Source organism: Doryrhamphus excisus, chromosome 1 (genome assembly GCF_030265055.1).
Source record: "Doryrhamphus excisus isolate RoL2022-K1 chromosome 1, RoL_Dexc_1.0, whole genome shotgun sequence".
NCBI classification, from domain to species: Eukaryota; Metazoa; Chordata; class Actinopteri; order Syngnathiformes; family Syngnathidae; genus Doryrhamphus; species Doryrhamphus excisus.
In genome coordinates this window covers 27,642,420-27,662,167 of record NC_080466.1, presented here as the reverse complement: position 1 = coordinate 27,662,167, position 19,748 = coordinate 27,642,420, and the positions used below count along the sequence as shown (strand labels likewise).

At 40.7% G+C, this 19,748-nt stretch overlaps 2 protein-coding genes across 3 annotated transcripts; one reads left to right on the top strand and one right to left on the bottom strand.

Moving 5' to 3' along the window:
- Window positions 1-3,468: 3,468 nt before the first annotated feature.
- On the top strand, window positions 3,469-13,899 carry tmem151ba (transmembrane protein 151Ba). Its single transcript, XM_058085966.1, has 2 exons — window positions 3,469-3,897; window positions 8,151-13,899. The coding sequence occupies exons 1-2, from the start codon at window positions 3,808-3,810 to the stop codon at window positions 9,591-9,593; spliced, it is 1,533 nt and encodes a 510-aa protein (XP_057941949.1). The 5' UTR covers window positions 3,469-3,807; the 3' UTR covers window positions 9,594-13,899.
- Window positions 9,950-19,664, bottom strand: tcte1 (t-complex-associated-testis-expressed 1). Of its 2 annotated transcripts, XM_058085986.1 has the most exons (8): window positions 19,519-19,664; window positions 19,232-19,315; window positions 18,469-18,636; window positions 17,822-18,390; window positions 17,308-17,757; window positions 15,125-15,286; window positions 14,489-14,714; window positions 9,950-10,124 (listed from the first exon to the last, which is right to left on the bottom strand). In XM_058085986.1, the coding sequence occupies exons 3-7, from the start codon at window positions 18,614-18,616 to the stop codon at window positions 14,514-14,516; spliced, it is 1,530 nt and encodes a 509-aa protein (XP_057941969.1). In that variant the 5' UTR covers window positions 18,617-18,636; window positions 19,232-19,315; window positions 19,519-19,664; the 3' UTR covers window positions 9,950-10,124; window positions 14,489-14,513. The 2 variants fall into 2 exon arrangements, with proteins under 2 accessions (XP_057941969.1, XP_057941960.1); XM_058085977.1 differs by lacking the exon at window positions 9,950-10,124 and having other exon boundaries at window positions 14,192-14,714.
- Window positions 19,665-19,748: the final 84 nt, after the last annotated feature.

Here is a 19,748-nt window from a genome sequence, read left to right as displayed (position 1 = left end):
TGGGCGGATCGAAACGCATGTCGATAGTGTCGATACCAAGGACTGGATCGATAGATTTTTTCATACTGATATAATTATACATTGTTAATTTGCTCACAAATGTTTTATTTTCTTTGCCTAAATCTTCTTACATTATTTTTTGGTGATTATCAACATAATCAACAAATTATCGGCAAAATCACAATATCATTCAATGAGCTTTCAATGGTTCAAGTAAAAAGTATCGGCAACACTGATATTGACACCCATACAGCTTGGACTGTAAAATAAGGTCAAGCAGATCGATACAAATATTGATAGTATTGTCGATAAGGATAAAAACCGTATTGAATTGATACCAAGGCTATGACGTCGATATTAAAAAATCACATTTAATATAATTATATTAAATGTAGTTATTGCTAAAATCTCTTAAAATGGGAAAGCTTACATTGATTGCAATGTCAAATAATGTCCATCTTATATTTCTACAAAAATTAAATTAAATTAAATTAAATTAAATTAAATTAAATTAAATTAAATTAAATTAAATTAAATTAAATTAAATTAAATTAAATTAAATTAAATTAAATTAAGGCAGGAAGTGAACAAATGTTACTGATCGTAAAAGTACCAGATGTAGGGGTAGGACTTAATAAGTTTTGCTTCTTCCTACTCCTTTTGGACATGTGGATCTGTGAACTGATTATGTGATGCATTCAATTGTAATCTGATGCATGGTCTAATAAAAATAAACTATGACCATAACAAAACTCCATGCTCCCATTTTTGTATGCTTTACTTATAATGTTTTTTCATGAAGCAGTAAGATTTCACATTTTGTTCTATGGTCCTTGAACACACCATAGTTACTTGGAGACACAAAAGTGAAACTTCTGTATGTATAACTCCCACACAGTGAATCCAATTATCATTGCCTGCAGGGGAGTACCAATACATTTTATACTTAAAAATAAATACTTACTAGTATATACAGTCTAAGTAGTTGTTAAGATGACTAGTATTGTGTTCAAACATAATATAGTCAGTTTCTTATAATGATCAAACATTGCAATAACAACATAAATTGCAGTCCAGTCCATAGTTATATTACTGAACGCTAACACCTCCCAAAAGGCTCAGGAATAACTTCTTCCACTTGTTTCCGGTTCCAGCTTGAAAATGCTTATTGTGGTTTGGCCTTTAGAGGGCTCACTTACACAGCCACGCTAAAAAAGAAACTAAACACATTCGACTGTCAAGAGAGGCAACAATATTGCTGCCAAGAGCCACCATCTGTTTTTATCCACTTCTGCTCACTTATTTCTTTTTATGCCAAGAGTCCATCCAATGGTCTTATTCTAGGAGATGATACACTGCACACATGAAGAATATACCGTACATTATCATATTCTACTGTGTTTATGTGTTTATATATATATATATACACACAGTATATCATCAGTCATGAGTCATACCACCTGTCATACAATCTGTTGACCATCCTGCTGCAGCTTATTTCCCTAGATGTCAGAATCCCGTCATCGCCTACAGTGTACAGTAATCCTGTATTTATCACGTTTTATTGGCTCCGAACACGACAGCGATGTGTGAATTTCCACAAAGTAGGATTCCTTATTTATAAATGGAATGTATGCTAAAACATAGAAAACTTGAGAGAATTCAAGCATAATAAAAATAAATAAAAAACCTGTTGTTTTGTCATCGGGCGGCACGGCGGTCGAGTGGTTAGCACGCAGACCTCCTACAGCTAGGAGACCAGGGTTCAATTTCACCCTCGACCATCTCTGTGTGGAGTTTGCATGTTCTCCCCCCGTGCATGTGTGGGTTTTCTCCGGGTACTCCGGTTTCCTCCCACATTCCAAAAACATGCTAGGTTAATTATTCATTTTCTACCGCTTTTTCCTCACGAGGGTCGCGGGGGGGTGCTGGAGCCTATCCCAGCTGTCTATGGGCGAGAGGCGGGGTACACCCTGGACTGGTGGCCAGCCAATCACAGGGCACATATAGACAAACAACCATTCACACTCACATTCATACCTATGGACAATTTGGAGTCGCTAATTAACCTAGCATGTTTTTTTTTTAATGTGGGAGGAAACCCACGCATGCACGGGGAGAACATGCAAACTCCACACAGAGATGGCCGAGGGTGGAATTGAACCCTGGTTTCCTAGCTGTGAGGTCTGCGCGCTAACCACTAGTCCGCCGTGCCGCCCGCTAGGTTAATTAGCAACTCCAAATTGTCCATAGGTATGAATGTGAGTGTGAATGGTTGTTTGTCTATATGTGCCCTGTGATTGGCTGGCCACCAGTCCAGGGTGTACCTCGCCTCTCGCCCAAAGACAGCTGGGATAGGCTCCAGCACCCCCGCGACCCTTGTGAGGATAAGCGGTAGAAAATGAATGAATGAATGAATGAATGGTACTGTACAGTACATGGCATCGTAACTTTTGTCATATTTTGGTCATTTTAAACATTACCAGAACTTGTTTCCGGGAAACATTGATTTCACACAACATAGAAAAGAGCGCGACACAGAGTATTCATTTTTCCAAACTAAAAAAAAAAAAAAAAAACACCGCAGCAGTACTGCCGTGTGTTGAATCTTGTCGCTAGTCGGCTAGGAGCTAGTCGGTGTGGCGTGGCAAGGTGTCACTACGGCAAGAACGTAGTTCTTCTGCGTCACAATATTCATTAATTCATTCATTTTCTACCGCTTTTTCCTCATGAGGGTCGCGGGGGGTGCTGGAGCCTATCCCAGCTGTCTTCGGGGCGAGAGGCGGGGTACACCCTGGACTGGTGGCCAGCCAATCACAGGGCACATATAGACAAACAACCATTCACACTCACATTCATACCTATGGACAATTTGGAGTTGATAATTAACCTAGCATGTTTTTTTGGAATGTGGGAGGAAACCGGAGTACCCGGAGAAAACCCACGCATGCACGGAGAGAACATGCAAACTCCACACAGAGATGGCCGAGGGTGGAATTGAACCCTGGTCTCCTAGCTGTGAGGTCTGTGCGCTATAACCACTCGACCACCATGCCGCCCGTAACAATGTTAATTATAATAATAATAATAGCAATGTCGCTGTAGCTTTGTAGGTGCACTGTTGGTGGTTTTTGGAGTTTTTTTCCAGTTCGGAGAACTGCGGTTTTTATACCGTAGGAACTAACAGAAAGGACAGGGATTGTGGATGAAGGAAATATTTAAAGGGGAAGTATTTGGCCACAAATGTTACTATGGACCTAGTATCTGTAGAGTGATGGTGACTTGCAGGTGGAAGGTGCGATAAAGGGGCTAGGTTCTCGTTCGGCTGTGGCAGCTCCGCCCCCCTTTCCAGCGTGGACGCGCAACCGCGTGCACGCGCGCATTTGTTATCGCTACGGTGGCGTGGACACGTCTGCTCACATGTGCCAACCCCCCCCCCCACTGTCTTCTTTGTCTTCTCCACCCGGCATCACTGGCTGCCATGGCCACTACCCGTAGGCTTTTGTCATTTCCGAGCATCCCCTGAAGCGCTCTTTTTCCTCATCCAGCATCCAGACATCGCGTCTCTCTCGGCGTGTTTACCCGTGCCACGGTGCTCCGCTTCCCGCTGGCATGTCCGCCCTGCCCACCTGGAACCTGGAGGTTTTCTTTCAAGCCTTCTGGCTGCTCTGGCTGGGCTGTTTTCCTGGAGATGATGCGCAGATGGTTTCTCCATGTGTTTAGGTTGTGGAGCACCCCCCTACTCCTCCTCCTCATCATCATCATCCCATCTCGAGTGGAGCTCCATGTCCGGCTTCTTTTGTCAACATGTCCCCAGCATCGGCTGCAGCGGCCAGTGAAAGCACCACCACCAGTATCGCCCCTGAAGAGGACTTGGACAACAGTCCCAGAGCTGAGGTGAGATGTTTAATGTTTGTATTCTAATGGAAGCAAATTAAGTCTAATTGGGGGTGACATGATGGATCATAATGTGATCAAATTACGTGGATCTAAGTGGTTCCATCACAAGTGGATTTTAAAGTGGTTTCCTAATAAGATCCTGTAGCAGGGTTTATAGAAGAAACACAAATGATAATTAAAATATTTGATATCAAATCCACATCTAATCATACTAATCAGGAGCAAAAGTGTGTTTTGGTAATATTCCACCCTGCTAGTCACACTGTGGAATTGAACAGGGTGTCAATAAAAGTTCATCCACTACTTCTAACCGTGACATGTCCATTACACAAGACGCTCTTTATGTAACAGAGCTGGTCTTATTATGTCAAGACAAACTGGCCACGCGTGTTGAGGCACTTTGTCGCATTCACTGGCCTCACATGTTGGGATATTGTTTTATATATTATATATATAGTTATATTAGTAGCCTGTTTTACTGTATGTTTTAGATCTTTGATGCAAACATCTGATTTCTGGTGAAAAAATCGAATTTTACGCATTTTCATTAGCTTGTTCTAAATATTTCACAGCGTTTGTGATAAAATGTTGATAAAAATGCAGTATTTCTTACTCATTCTGTGCAAGTTTTATTTCAATATTTGGTGCACACATGATATTTCTGTTAGAAACAATTCTAAACATTTTTAGTATCTATTTTATGAGATTCGATGCATAAAGTGTGGTAAAAAGTGATAAAAAATTGCATGATTTTGTTCTCATTTTGTGAATATTCCATTAAAACTAAAAAAGTACTACACACATTCTTATCATGATACTGAGATATTTAATTTCTTCTATTATTTTTTGTGTATAACTTTTGAAATGGGAGCACATAATTTCAACCCGACACATAAATAATATCACTTCTCTCTCTCTGTGTGTGTCCTTAGACTTGCACTAAATATCTTTTCCCATCTGTTAACAGCTTATTTTGCTCTCTGGTTCGACCATATCTTAATTATTGTGTGGAAATATGAGCTAATAACTACAAAAGCAATCTTCACTCGCTAAATGTACTGCAAAAAAAAGGTCAGTAAGGATAATTCATAATGCCGCCTACAGAGAACATACTAACTCCTTATTTCTAAAATCACAAATACTTCAACTTGCTGATATAGTTAATCTTCAAACAGCTAAAATAATGCATAAGGCTAAAAACAACCAATTAGCTAAAAATGTCATCCGATACTTCTCTACAAGAGAGGAGAAATATGATCTCAGGGAAGAACTACATTTGAAACACTTCTATGCTAGGACTACGTTAAAAAGCCATAGCATTTCAGTATGTGGAATCAAACTATGGAATGGATTGAGTAAGGAAATCAAACAATGCACAACGATGAGCCAATTCAAGAAACAATACAAGCAGTTGATGTTTGCTAAATACAAGGATGAAGAGTCTTGAACCAGTCATGATGTGCTATATATATCACTATATTGACACTTACTATGGTACCCATTATGTCATTGGATGCTCATATCACCTCCTACTTCGGTACGAGGTACATTATTTAAAAAAAAAAACACAAAAAAAAACTTAAACTGTATTATGGAAAGCAGGAAGTGAACAAATGTAACAGTTACTGATTGTAAAAGAACCAGATGGAGGGGTAGGATTTAATAAGCTTTGCTTCTTCCTACTCCTTTTGGACATGCGGAACTGTGAACTGATTATGTGATGCATTCAATTGTAATCTGATGCATGTTCAAATGAAATAAAACCATTACCATTACTTTCCATTAAAATCTGTAGGTCCAAAGGAAGGTTATTTGTATTGCCCAACGGTGATATTTGTACACTTAAAGCAAATAACAGCTTATTAGTACCGCCGCCGCTTCACCAGAGGCCGTAAAAGAGTAACGTGAGCCATAAAGTGTGTCATGTTGTATTGATTGTATTTGTACGCATGCATAGATACCGGTAAATACTTCTTCTGCAGCGGGTTAATCATCTCAATGGGAGTTTCAGTGTTAATCTCATTCACCTCTGTGGGGTGGAAGTGAGGACTATGAAGAACTAACATGTATTATTGATGCTCGCCTGTCACTTGGAAGTGTTGCTGCACGATGTATTGAATACATGTTGTTGTGTCCACACGTAAGGGTTTGACCTATGCACTGTCCTGTAGAAGACGATGGCTGGCAATAACGTGTCAGCTGCACCCATAGCATCAAAAAAAATATGTTCTTCGTGGGACTTTTGGAGTCCTTGCCAGGTTTGCATGGCAGCTTCCCCCCAAAAAAGCGTGACTAAGTCATGATCCAGGCATGGGGGCTCGCTCTTCCCTGAGGTGATGAAGGACAGACACCACCAGCTTTATGTTATAGTTCCATTGCTGCCTTGCACCCCCCCGCCCCCCTCCTCACAGGCTTGGCATTGAATATGGCCTTTAATTAGCATGCACACACTACATGAGCATCGACTTCATAGCAGCACATGCAAAGTGCAAAGCAGACAGACACGCATTGTACTTTTATCTCCGATGGGATTCTTTGCCTTGATGATGGTGGATGTGTACAGACTGTGACATGTGGAACGGCTCATGCATAAACTATGCCAAAGCACTTACAACACAGAATATTTTACTCAATATTTCATAAGCACGAGCAGGCTGATTTGGAGTCATTTTTAGATGCGTACGGATATTTTTGCTCCAGCTATGTTGGTCAGATTGTGGTTTTGTTTTGTTTTTGTTATTTAGATCAGGGGTCTCAAACTCAATTTAATTGGGGGCCACTGGAGCTAAGGTCTGGGTGAGACTGGGCCGCATCAGGTTTCCCCCCCCCCAAAAAAATTAATAAAACGCATTTATTAAAAACAAAAAAAATTAAAAAAACTTCGCTTTGGTTCCAATTTTCTACAATAAAAGCTCTGATAAAACATTCCACTGTTCTCAAATATCTTACTTTTTATTTTTCTACACAAAATAAGATGAAAAATAAATAAACAAATCAAGAATAAAGAAAATCAATCAATCAGTAATAAATAAATAAATATAATAATAATAATAATAAAACGGTAAATAATAAAAACTTAAGAAACCACATATAGTTGGTGGGTAGACAAATTATTTTTTTCAGATTAAAATGAACAAAGCATTATTAGAGCCCTGTAGACATGACAAAACACAAAACATTTATACTCTTTTAATTTAGAACATATTGCGCAACTGCAGGGTCTTGAGACACATGCTAACTCGCAAACTAGAGAGCTAGCAACCTAAACGGTAGCCTTCGAGTTATTTCCTTTAAACTTAAATAGCCAAAAACTTACCACTTCCACACGGATAGGGAGGATAACTATTAACAGTTATTTAACCTTTAACATGAACATTAATCAAACGTAATAATTTTTTCTGGGTACATGATACCATACAGCATCCATATCAAACTTGCATGGGCCGCACTAACATTAAACTTTCATATCAAGGCGGGGGCCTCAAACTAGGGTCCTGCGGGCCACATTTGGCCCGCGGGCCGCGTGTTTGAGACCCCTGATTTAGCTTGATGACTGTTAAAGGTAGTATGATAATGAATTTGGCATTTCATTTATTCATTCATTTTCTACCGCTTTTCCTCACGAGGGTCGCGGGGGTACTGGAGCCTATCCCAGCTGTCTTCGGGCGAGAGGCGGGGTACACCCTGGACTGGTGGCCAGCCAATCACAGGGCACATATAGACAAACAACCATTCACACTCACATTCATACTACCTTCATGTTGATTAGCGACAATTTGGAGTCGCTAATCAACCTAGCATGTTTTTGGAATGTGGGAGGAAACCGGAGTACGGGGAGAACATGCAAACTCCACACAGAGATGGCCGAGGGTGGAATTGAACCCTGGTCTCCTGGCTGTGAGGTCTGTGCGCTAACCACTAGACCGCCGTGCCGCCCACAGATAAGATAATAAACCCGAAATAATAATCGCAATATAACTGATCACGGTATAGTAAAAATACTAAAGGGTAAATACAACCAAAATAAAACTAAACTACTCACCCTTGTTGCATTGTTGTGAAATGTTGCACAACTTTTAACCCTTTGATGATCACAGCATATACTCGGATGCAAGTGTCTTCACTTAAAGACAGAAACAAGCCAAAGAAAAAGCAAAGCACATTAACATTTGGGGCAGTTTAGCGGTAGCACTGTGTGACCAATCAAGATACAAATACCTGATTGTGGTCGTTTCTTCTTCTGCGTGCAGCAGCAGCCTCAGAAACAGTCCCTGCTGAAGTCTTTGTGTCAGGAGACCCACTGGAAATGTCTGCTGCTGTCCCTGCTCATGTACGGCTGTGTGGGGGCCATGGCTTGGTGCCAGATGACCACCGTGACACGCCTCTCGTTCGACAGCGCCTACAAGGGCAAGTCCATGATGTACCACGACAGTCCCTGCTCCAATGGCTACATCTACATCCCCATGGCGTTCCTGGTCATGCTCTACGTGGTCTACCTGGTGGAGTGCTGGCATTGCTACACCAGGAGTCAACTGCAGTACAAAGTGGACGTGGACAACGTGGCCGAGCGCATCCAGAGAATGAAGCAGGCCACGCCGTGCATCTGGTGGAAGGCTATCAGCTACCACTACGTGAGGAGGACGCGGCAGGTGACACGCTACCGTAACGGCGACGCGTACACCACCACGCAGGTCTACCACGAGAGAGTCAACACGCATGTAGCTGAGGCCGAGTTTGACTATGGGAACTGCGGCGTCAAGGACATCTCCAAGCACCTGCAGGGCATGGAATGCTTCCCGATGACTAAGCTAAGGTTCACAAAGTGCTTCAGCTTTGCTAACGTGGAATCGGAGAACTCTTACCTGACCCAGAGGGCCAGGTTCTTCACCGAGAATGAAGGTTTGGATGACTACATGGAGGCCCGTGAAGGGATGCACCTGAAGAATGTAGACTTTAAGGAATACATGATTGCCTTCTCAGATCCGGATCACCTTCCTTGGTATGGAGCACATTCCACCTTCTGGGCAGCAGCCGCTTTGACTCTGTCCTGGCCTTTACGGGTGGTGAGCGAGTACCGAACCGCATGCGTCCACTACCACGTGGAGAAGCTCTTCGGCTTCGACTATGTGCCGGTGACGCCTTCGGAGGAGCGTCCTTACTGCAGACACATCCCACGCGTCAACACCATCGACAGCACAGAGCTGGAGTGGCACATCCGCTCCAACCAACAACTGGTCCCCAGCTACTCCGAAGCGGTTCTCATGGACTTGGCTCAGATCTCGGGCAGCTGCAATAACTACTCGGTTTGCCGGCGCTACGGCAGCTACAGACAGAACTGCCAGCGGTGCCAGCGCGCCATCAGCAGCTCCTCCATTTTCTCACGCAGCGCACTGAGCATCTGCAACACGGCGAGCCCTCGCCTCCCATTCAGCGCCAGCCGCTTCTCGTTGGGGCGGCTCTACGGCTCCAGGCGGAGCTGCCCGTGGAGGAGCAGCGGGAGCCTGAACGAGCCCAGCCGGCCCACAGAGAGCACGCGCTGCCTGTCAGGCCAGCCGGACACGGCGGAGAGCCCTCCGGCTTATCAAGACGCGCTCTACTTTCCCGTACTCATTGTACATAACAATGAAGGCTGCCTCAACCACGACCATCGTTCTCTGCACAGGAACGGATCCTGTGTGGAAACATCTCTGTGATTTTTGATGGTGGACATGTTGGATGAGGCAGACCTCAAAACGAGACAGTCAGGGGACGCAAATATGATGTGATTGTTGCACAGAATACACTGTGGCTTTCAATACCTTTAAAGTTCTTTTATCGACACTGTGTGTTACACCCCCAAACGTAATAACTGCCCACAAACGTAATACAAATCTGCAGCTTTGAATGTAATAAACTTCCCACAAACGTAATAAAATTTGCCTAATGCAAACGTAATACTGAATTTTACATATGTGGAAAAGTGAAAACCTGTAAATGTAATAACTTCCCACAAATGTAATATGAGACAAAATAATGTTGTTTGTTCTTTCTTCTTTTAATGAGGGAGAAGGTGTAGATGTCATTTTGAGGATTTTAACAAGATCATTCTTTTTTTCCTTTTTTTTGTGGAAAAAATATTATTCAAAGAGTATCATTTGAATACATTAAAACAGGGGTCTCAAACTCAATTTACTTGGGGGCCACTGGAGCTCGGGTCTGGGTGAGACTGGGCCGCATCAGGTTTTCTTAAAAAAAACAAAAAAAACGCATTTATTAAAAAAAAAACTTCGTTTTGGTTCCAATTTTCTACAATAAAAGCTCTGATAAAACATTCCACTGTTCTCAAAAATCTTACTTTTTATTTTTCCGCACAAAATAAGATGAAAAATAAATAAATCAAGAATAAAGAAAATCAATCAATAAGTAAGAAATAAATAAATATAATAATAATAATAAAACGGTAAATAATAAAAACTTAAGAAACCACATATAGTTGGTCGGTAGACAAAATTATTTTTTTCAGATTAAAATGAACAAAACATTATTAGAGCCCTGTAGACATGACAAAACACGACTATAGTCACATTTATACTCTTTTTATTTACAACATGTTGCGCAACTGCAGGGTCTTGAGACACATGCTAACTCGCAAACGAGAGAGCTAGCGACCTAAACGATAGCCTTCAAGTTATTTCCTTTAAACTTAAATAGCCAAAAACTTACCACTTCCACACGCATAGGGAGGATAACTATTAACAGTTATTTAACCTTTAACATGAACATTAATCAAACGTAATAATTTTTCTGGGTACATGATACCATACAGCATCCATATCAAACTTGCGCGGGCCGCACTAACATTAAACTTCCATATCAAGGAGGGGGCCTCCGCGTGTTTCAGACCCCTGCATTAAAGGAATGTTTAATTATTAAATTATAATGTATTTTAAATTAAAAAAGGTAACATAATTGTGATAATTGCTTTAATAAATTATTATTATTACATTTTATTATTTCTTTTGATTCATTTATTTCCATTTTTATTTATTTCTTCCCCATATACACACAAAATCACACATACAATAATATACTGTAACTAAAACGCACATGTACGCCCACAAACAAAATGGAATAATTTCCTACAAATGTAATAGTTATTACATTTGTAGGAAATTCAATATTACGTTTGCAGTGGGCAAATTTATTACATTTGCATTCAAAGCTGCAGATTTGTATTACGTTTGTGGTTTATTACGTTTGCGGGCAGTTATTACGTTTGCGGGTGTAACACTGTGTTGGTAAAGAAACAACTACCAACACACGGGGCAGTCTTACCGTTTCGATTTTTCACAGGGAATACTGTGGAACATCCATATATAATCTGTTCTTTCCCTCTGCTGCCATAGTTCAACCTTTAATAAATGTACAGGGATTTTTTTAACGTTACATTTTTACCGGCAAGTTAACCACTCTTCGTATTAAAATGTATTTAAATGTGAGTCCAGTACTCGTACAGTTTGGGGGAATAAAAATGTCACAAAAAAGCCAAAGAAAAACCAAAAATGTCCAAGCATATTGTCAAATTCACCTGTACATTGTTGCGTACGTGTTCCACAGTGGATGAAAACACCCAAGTCTTCATCCACGTATAGTACACGGCAATGGACAGGCGACAGCACGGAGTCATGTACTTTGTTTCCAGGAGGCATTTTTGTAACGTATTACTCTTTTGAGCGCATATTGTTTTGAAAATGAAATTCAACCAGTGGTGGAAAAGTCATGCAACTTCATGTTAAAACATTTGAACGATACCTTTAAGAGGATAACCAAAAAAAGGGGACTACTTCACATATTTTGATACTACTTTTCATAAACTGAAAAATATTTGTGTGCTTACCTTTAATTTGTATAATAAGTGCATGCTTATGCTTTCTCTAGGAAAGATTCTGATTTTGGTATATACTTTGGGTATATAATCCTCCATCTTGGCAGTCAAATTCATTCATTCATTCATTAAGCAGAGCATAAAAACACATTGCACAGCTAGCTAGCGCTAGCTCACACTAGACATTACACAGGCTTTCTGCAACATTATATTATTGAAGAAGCTGGGATGCCATTGTACAGAGTTGTAACAACAAACAGTCCCATTATAATGTGAATGAGAGTCAGCGGGTGGTGCCAAATTTATCTATGGCAGTCTAAATTCATTTGTGGCGAGCCCCCAATGCAAGGGAACTAATATATTTTTTAAAACTTGATTGTAGATATTAAGCTGTACAAATACGAAGAAAAACATTCAGTTAGCATCATGAAATAATGACATGAATGAGGAAAGTTGAAAAAAATATGGCCTACATTTCAGGTATTGATATGTCTCATGTAGTAGACATTTTTAAAGAGCTGCCTGATAAAGATGCTGAACTATCGGTTTGCGATGACATTATACTTCCTGGCTAGGTAAATATAGCAACACGGATTATTAATAATTCAGTGGAGGAGTGCTAAAGGACACATGCACTACCAGCATTTCCTCAAGGCTTTCACACTGACTGTAAACTGTCATTTTGTACAAATACCAACCAAGAAATAATAACTACTTTATTTTCAAGCTGTTACTTTTTAATACTATTTCTTTTGCAACTACCTCTCTAAGGAAGTGCTTAAAAACTCTTGCTGTTACCGCCGAACAAACATCTTGTCCTCGATTTCAAATGTAGTACATCATGTCTCCTTTAAATGGTTTTGAATACAATCATGGATTTGGTGTAATTTAGCCGCGGTATAGCTGGATGCTGCTTCTGCTGCTCCAGCTGCTGATGCATATCAGACAGACAAGCGGAGAGTTGGCTCTCAAAGACGCTGAAAATAGGCGGAGGCCTGCGTTGACTGCTGATAGTGTCACATGTAATAATACCAGAAGATGGCTTTTAAAGAAGTGAAAGAACACTCGTCTCTACCGCGGAGTGGATGTCCGTGTATGTTCAGGAAAATCAGGAGTACTGCAACTTTAGAGACAGATATGCAGTAGGACAGCGCCTTTAAAATGAACTTAGTTCTAAAAGTAGAAGCCGACAGAACAATTTTGTTATTTCCTCATTCAGTGTGAAGTATCCTTATTAACCTATGATAAAACAGGAAGGAATTTGGCTGAAAAATGTATATTATGTTACAATTTAGCACATTTCAGCAACCAAGGTACAATAACGTGGATATAGTACTTTGGAGAAGTCAGTGTACAGCTTGTGATTCAACACACCATACCATTCATTCATTCATTCATTTTCTACTGCTTTTTCCTCATGAAGGTTGCGGGGGTGCTGGAGCCTATCCCAGCTGTCTTTGGGTGAGAGGCGGGGTACACCCTGGACTGGTGGCCAGCCAATCACAGGGCACATATAGACAAACGACCATTCACACTCACATTGATACCTATGAACAATTTGGAGTGGCCAATTAACCTAGCATGTTTTTGGAATGTGGGAGGAAACCGGAGTACCCGGAGAAAACCCACGGGGAGAACATGCAAACTACACAGAGAGATAGCCGAGGGTGGAATTGAACCCTGGTCTCCTAGCTGTAAGGTCTGCGTGCTAACCACTAGACTGCCGTGCCGCCCACAGATAAGATAATAACCCGAAATAATAATTGCAATATAGCTGATCACGGTATAGTAAAAATACTAAGGGTAAATACAACCAAAATAAAACAAAACTACTCACCCTTGTTGCATTGTCCACACCACACCATTATTGTCTAAATAGCTGGAAACGTGTGTGAGTACCAAGGTAATTGTGCCTGTAGCATCATGTTCTGGGGCTGCATGAGTGCTGCCGGTGCCAGGGAGTTGCGATTCATGAATTTCAAAATGTACGGTGACATTCTGAAGCACAGCATGGAGCCCCTCCCTTCGGGAAACTGCATTGTACATTTGTACATGTACACTGTAAGGTGTGCACACTTTATTCCAGCTATTTAGAGAATAATAACAATGTGTTATGATGAGTTAATGAGTTGATTATTGAGTTATTTTATTTATTTTTTAGTTATTTATTTTTAAAAAATATTTTTTACTTATTTATTTTTAAAAATTATTTTTTACTTATTTATTATTTATTTTAAAAAAATTATTTGTTACTTATTTATTATTTATTTTTAGTTATTTATTTAAAAAAATATTTTTTATTTATTTATTATTTATTTTTAGTTATTTATTTTTAAAAATATTTTTTACTTGTTTATTATTTATTTTTAGTTATTTATTTTTAGAAATTATTTTTTACTTATTTATTATTTATTTTTAGTTATTTATTTAAAAAATATTTTTACTTATTTATTATTTTGAGTTATTTATTTTTAGAAATTATTTTTTACTTATTTATTATTTATTTTTTGTTATTTATTTAAGGATATTAAGTATACACAACTGTGCAAGCTGTATGCTGATCACTCTTGAGTTATACTACATAGCCCAAGTTTTGTACCTCGAGAACATGAAGTAAAATGGTTTTGGATTTTACGCTACTTGACAGTCGAGCCTCCATCTGCAATCAGCTAGACCAAAACATTTTTGATATAAAAGAAACTAATAGATTCATAAAGCACTAACCCTTTATGGAGCCATCCATTATTTTTTAAGCATTAACTGCAGTTTCTTCTTCTTCCTCCTCCTCTTCTTTTTCACCTTCTTGAACTTCTTCTGCTTCTTGAACTACTACTTCTTCTTCTTGACCTACTGCGTCTTCTTGGACTACTTCTTCTTCTTCTTCTTCTTCTTCTTCTGTGTCTTGATGTTGTGTACCCTGATGAGGACTGTCAGAAAAGTGATTTGGTTCCTACGGCAGAAAAAAAAACAAAAGGAGGATAGTAAATTGTGGCTACTAGGCTTAAATGAAGTGATGACTTAAAGGGGAACTGCACCATTATTATGTTTGTATATATATTTACTGTATTGAATACTTTGGTAAATGTCCAAATTTTCAATGATATAACTTGTCATCCTGTTGATCTCATGTCTACAGTTAATTACACTATGCAGAGTCAGAAATAGCAAAATGACTTATCCTTTTCTTCTTGCCAAGAAAATGTTTGTGGCTTAGTATAAAGTATTTGTATACAATTTTCATTGCTTATGACCAAACTGATGAATTAAAATCTACAACATGGACAAAAATTACAAAAAAAGGTGTACAACTGTAAGGCAAAAGCAGGTAGCGGAGAATAAACGGGAGTATATCCACTGTACCTCAATATCTTGTGTTTCTTTCTTTCCTTCTGATCTCTCATTGGTCCAAACTGCCTTGTTGATGATGGCGGCGCTCTGCTCGTCGATCTCAGTCAGTCGGATATCACATTCTGTTAAGGAACTGTTTTGGGATATGGCCTCCTCTAGAGCTTTTCCTCCATCCTGCACAGAGAAGGGGGAATAAAGTATTTGTATATGTGTGTCTACTGCATGTTGTTGCATCATTAAGACAAAAATGGCCGCCCTGTTTGATGGGTTTCCCTCTGAAATAAGACTTCATGATGACATCAAATATGTGCGGTTTTCAGGTGATCACTTTAACCCAAAAAGGGGAAAATCAGCAAGAAAATGGTGGGATATTCTGGGGAAAAAAAGTGGTTAAATGCCGTATTTGTTATTTTAAAGATGTGCCTCAATTAGAAGTAACATTGCAGACCTTTTTTTGTGCAGCAACAGAAAATATACTACACTCTAAAAAGTAATTTGGAGTATCACTACTTGATTTAATTCATAAATGCAATGTAAAAAATGTTAAAAATTAATTGATTTAGATAAACTTTCTAAGTTGCTAACGTTATTTTTCAAATAATAATGTTGCATGTCATATACACTCAAATTTTATTGTTGGTAAGCTTCAAACAAAATTCAAGTTGCCATGACTTAATAAAAATTAGCTTGGTAACATCATTTTTCTTAACATTAATCTTTCCATTTTAAGTCAAGACAAGACAGTGCAGGGGGGCTGAAGCAACATTTCATGGTGAGTAAAATGTATTTCTAAATTGTTCTACTGAAGTGATGGGTTTCAAATTAGCCACAGTAGACTTTCATTGAGATAAGTCAAATTTAGCTTGTTTAACCATGTGACTGCTAGCTTCTATTAGCACTGTTACCACATGTTAGTTGTATTCTTCTATATATATAATTTTTTTTTCATTCACGTGTGCAGCTGGACTTTTCCCCCCAAATGGTGATCTGATGTTCTGAGAGGAATCAAAGTAGTAAGTAAATTCTTTATCTTGTCTACCTGTTCTGGAGGTGGAAATTTATCATCAAGTTACTGCTATACTTAAAAAGCTGTGTGCATTGTTATTATAATTAAGTAGACAACAAATTAAAAATACTTTGAATAAAATGATTAAGTCAGTTGGCTTAACATATTTTTTTGAGTTACGAACTTAAAAACTTGTCCCTATGACAACAATTATTCAGTAAGCGGTACTTAAAATAAGATTTGAGTGAAGAGGAAAAGCTAATTCGTGCAATGCAATATTGTTTGTTGGTTCAAAGCAATTTCAAATTAAGTTGTCATAACTAAGAAAGACTAATGGAAACTGATTTTTTTTCATTCATTCATTCATTTTCTACCGCTTTTTCCTCATGAGGGTCGCGGGGGTGCTGGAGCCTATCCCAGCTGTCTTCGGGCGAGATAGGCGGGGTACACCCTGGACTGGTGGCCAGCCAATCACAGGGCACATATAGACAAACAACCATTCACACTCACATTCATACCTATGGACAATTTGGAGTCACCAATTAACCTAGCATGTTTTTTGGAATGTGGGAGGAAACCGGAGTACCCGGAGGAAACCCACGCATGCACGGGGAGAACATGCAAACTCCACACAGAGATGGCCGAGGGTGGAATTGAACCCGGGTCTCCTAGCTGTGAGGTCTGCGTGCTAACCACTAGACCTCCGTGCCGCCGTTGATTTTTTTTTGTTGAGGCTAAACATTTATTTTTTAGTGTAATGCAATTTTGGCAATATAGTACTTCCCACAGGGTTGCAATCTATTTGTGTGTGTGTGGGGGGGGGGGGACTCATGAGACTCATGATACATGATTGGCACGGCGGTCGAGTGGTTAGCACGCAGACCTCACAGCTAGGAGGACTGGGGTTCGATTCCACCATCTCTGTGTGGAGTTTGCATGTTCTCCCCGTGCATGCGTGGGTTTTCTCCGGGTACTCCGGTTTCCTCCCACATTCCAAAAACATGCTAGGTTAATCGGCGACTCCAAATTGTCCATAGGTATGCATGTGAGTGTGAATGGTTGTTTGTCTATATGTGCCCTGTGATTGGCTGGCCACCAGTCCAGGGTGTACCCCGCCTCTCGCCCGAAGACAGCTGGGATAGACTCCAGCACCCCCGCGACCCTTGTGAATGATACATGATTGACTCACCACACCCAGTTTGTTGCAGGAGAGGTTGATGCTCTTCAGGGTTCGATTTTTCGCCAGTGCCTCCGATAGAGTGACGGCAGTGGGCGCGGTCATCATGTTGGCCCCCAGGTGCAGGTGGCGCAAGGTCGTGTTGTTCAGCAAGGCCGCGCCGATGGCCTGACCGCCGTCATCGCCCACGCGGTTGATGCGCAGGTTGAGGGACAAAAGAGGACAGTTTTTGGACAGGGCGGCAGCGATGGAGCCGGCTCCCGAGTCTTGAATGAGGTTGTCGCTCAGGTTGAGGATTTCCAGTTTGCTGGATTGAAGCAGCTTGCCGACCGCCTTGGCCCCCCTGTCGCCGATGATGTTATGTGAAAGGTTGAGCTCCGTCAGGGAGGGGTGGTTCACAAGGTAGCAGACCAGCATCTTGCACTTATGATCGTCAATGTGGCTTTCATAGAGTCGTAAGACCTAGAAAAACATCAAACTATCAATGTGAGGTCTTTGAACACCTCATGTAAGAAAAGTCTCTCACCTTCAAGGTCTTGCAGGATTCAAGCGCCATGGAGAGAGTCTCACAGTCCCGTTCCGCCATCTCAAACATCCTCCATTCGAAGTTCATTCCACACTGTTTGACCCAGTAGGTCAAGTGGAACTCCTCCAGGCTTCCCAGCTTGTCCAGAAGATGACGGAAGTCAAAGTGTTCCATGAGAGCAGCATCCGAGTCGGGTTCGCTCAGCAAGTCCACTTCCTCTCCGTGTTTCCCCGGCTTGGATTCTTTGACAGGTGGTAGCATCTGGGAGATGTCCAGCCTCTTCACGTACCTCTCGCACAGAGGGATGAACTCTGTCACCGTCCTTGTGTGGGTCGTCTCTGGAATGAAACGCTCGATAATGTTTTCCAGGTGCCTCTCGAAGAACATCCGCTTCCAGCTGTGGCCGTAATGAGACACGTCACAAATGTCCCACCGCTGCTCACAGCATCGTCTCCAGTAGACGCCGTCGCCGATCAAGTTGGCGGTCACAGGAAGGGGCAGTGATGGTGACAGTCTTTCCTGCACAAAGTCTTTCTGGCTGGGTCCGAGCTCCTCATAGATGGGGGTTCCTGTCAGACACAGAGGGCTTCAAATGAGGGCATTTAGAGGACCCAATCAAATAAGGTCAAAAAAAAAGAACAGCATACCCTCAAAGTTTTTCACAATGCAATCCAAGCATAAGTTTGATAAGTAGGGAATAAGGCCCAAGGACCAGTTTGGATTCTCAGCGATGATCCTCCTCAGTCTCCTGCTGTCCGCAACCAGGGTGCTTTGGCATCCAGTGTGTCTGGACATATTGACATTGAGGATTTTTTCTGTAACGTTAACAAAAAAGACAAATCTCATGAAGCTAATGTTAATCAAATTGGAATTCAATACAATTATGACAGGCCTTCTTGCTAATGTAAATAATACAATTTCCACAATTCTATGGTACAATTGTACTCCAAAATGGATTAAAGTCATTCATTCATTTTCGACCGCTTATCCTCATGAGGGTCGCGGGGGTGCTGGAGCCTATCCCAGCTGTCTCCCAGCTGGCGGGGTACACCCTGGACTGGTGGCCAGCCAATCACAGGGCACATATAGACAAACAACCATTCACACTCACATTCATACCTATGGACAATTTGGAGTCGCCAATTAACCTAGCATGTTTTTGGAATGTGGGAGGAAATCAGAGTACCCGGAGAAAACCCATGCATGCACGGGGAGAACATGCAAACTCCACACAGAGATGGCCAAGGGTGTAATTGAACCGTGGTCTCCTAGCTGTGAGGTCTGTGTGCTAACCACTAGACCGCCGTGCCGCCGGATTAAATTCATGACAAAGTGAAAAGGTGCTCATTGAAATTGGTCAAAGTGCATTAAAACTACAAGACTTAAATGTGCCAATCACACTTTACTCACAATCCAGTCTTCTTGAGAATGGTGCTATTTGCTTAGCACACCTTTTTTTTGGAGTAGTTTCTCTCGTTTCTTTGCAAATCCTTTCTGTAAATGAAAAAAAAAACATTTTTAACACATTTTTTTCTTGTTGCCTTCATTTGTTTTTAATATTTCATGCATTCTATTACAATTATCCACAGAGGATAATTTCATTAAATGTTATCAATTACAGTGGCTGTTGCAAAGGTAAGCTGTGGTTCGACTCTTGGTAAATAATTTATATTTGAAAAACAATCTGGAGGTCATACCTGCAACGAATCGTCCCGTTGATACTCTTATTTCCATAGCAACCGAACGCCAGTCAACGAAAAGCCACAAAGTGAACAAAAAATGCTGCCACCTGCAGGACGGTGAAGGAAATGCACCAACCGGAAGCCCAAACCACTTACGCAGTAAATCGGCTGCAAAACAATAGTCTTTGTGATATCATACAAAAACAACATTAACTATTGAGTCCAACAGCTCCGCCAGAAGCATG

Excerpts from the sequence above, each read along its gene's own strand:
- tmem151ba (XM_058085966.1), top strand. The coding sequence starts at position 3,808 with ATGTCCCCAGCATCGGCTGCAGCGGCCAGTGAAAGCACCACCACCAGT. Across the intron at positions 3,898-8,150 it reads ACAACAGTCCCAGAGCTGAG|CAGCAGCCTCAGAAACAGTC; the intron begins GTGAGATGTTTA and ends TTCTGCGTGCAG.
- tcte1 (XM_058085986.1), bottom strand. The coding sequence starts at position 18,616 with ATGTCCAGACACACTGGATGCCAAAGCACCCTGGTTGCGGACAGCAGG. Across the intron at positions 17,758-17,821 it reads AATCCTGCAAGACCTTGAAG|GTCTTACGACTCTATGAAAG; the intron begins GTGAGAGACTTT and ends ATGTTTTTCTAG. Across the intron at positions 15,287-17,307 it reads CCTGCAACAAACTGGGTGTG|GATGGAGGAAAAGCTCTAGA; the intron begins GTGAGTCAATCA and ends TTCTCTGTGCAG.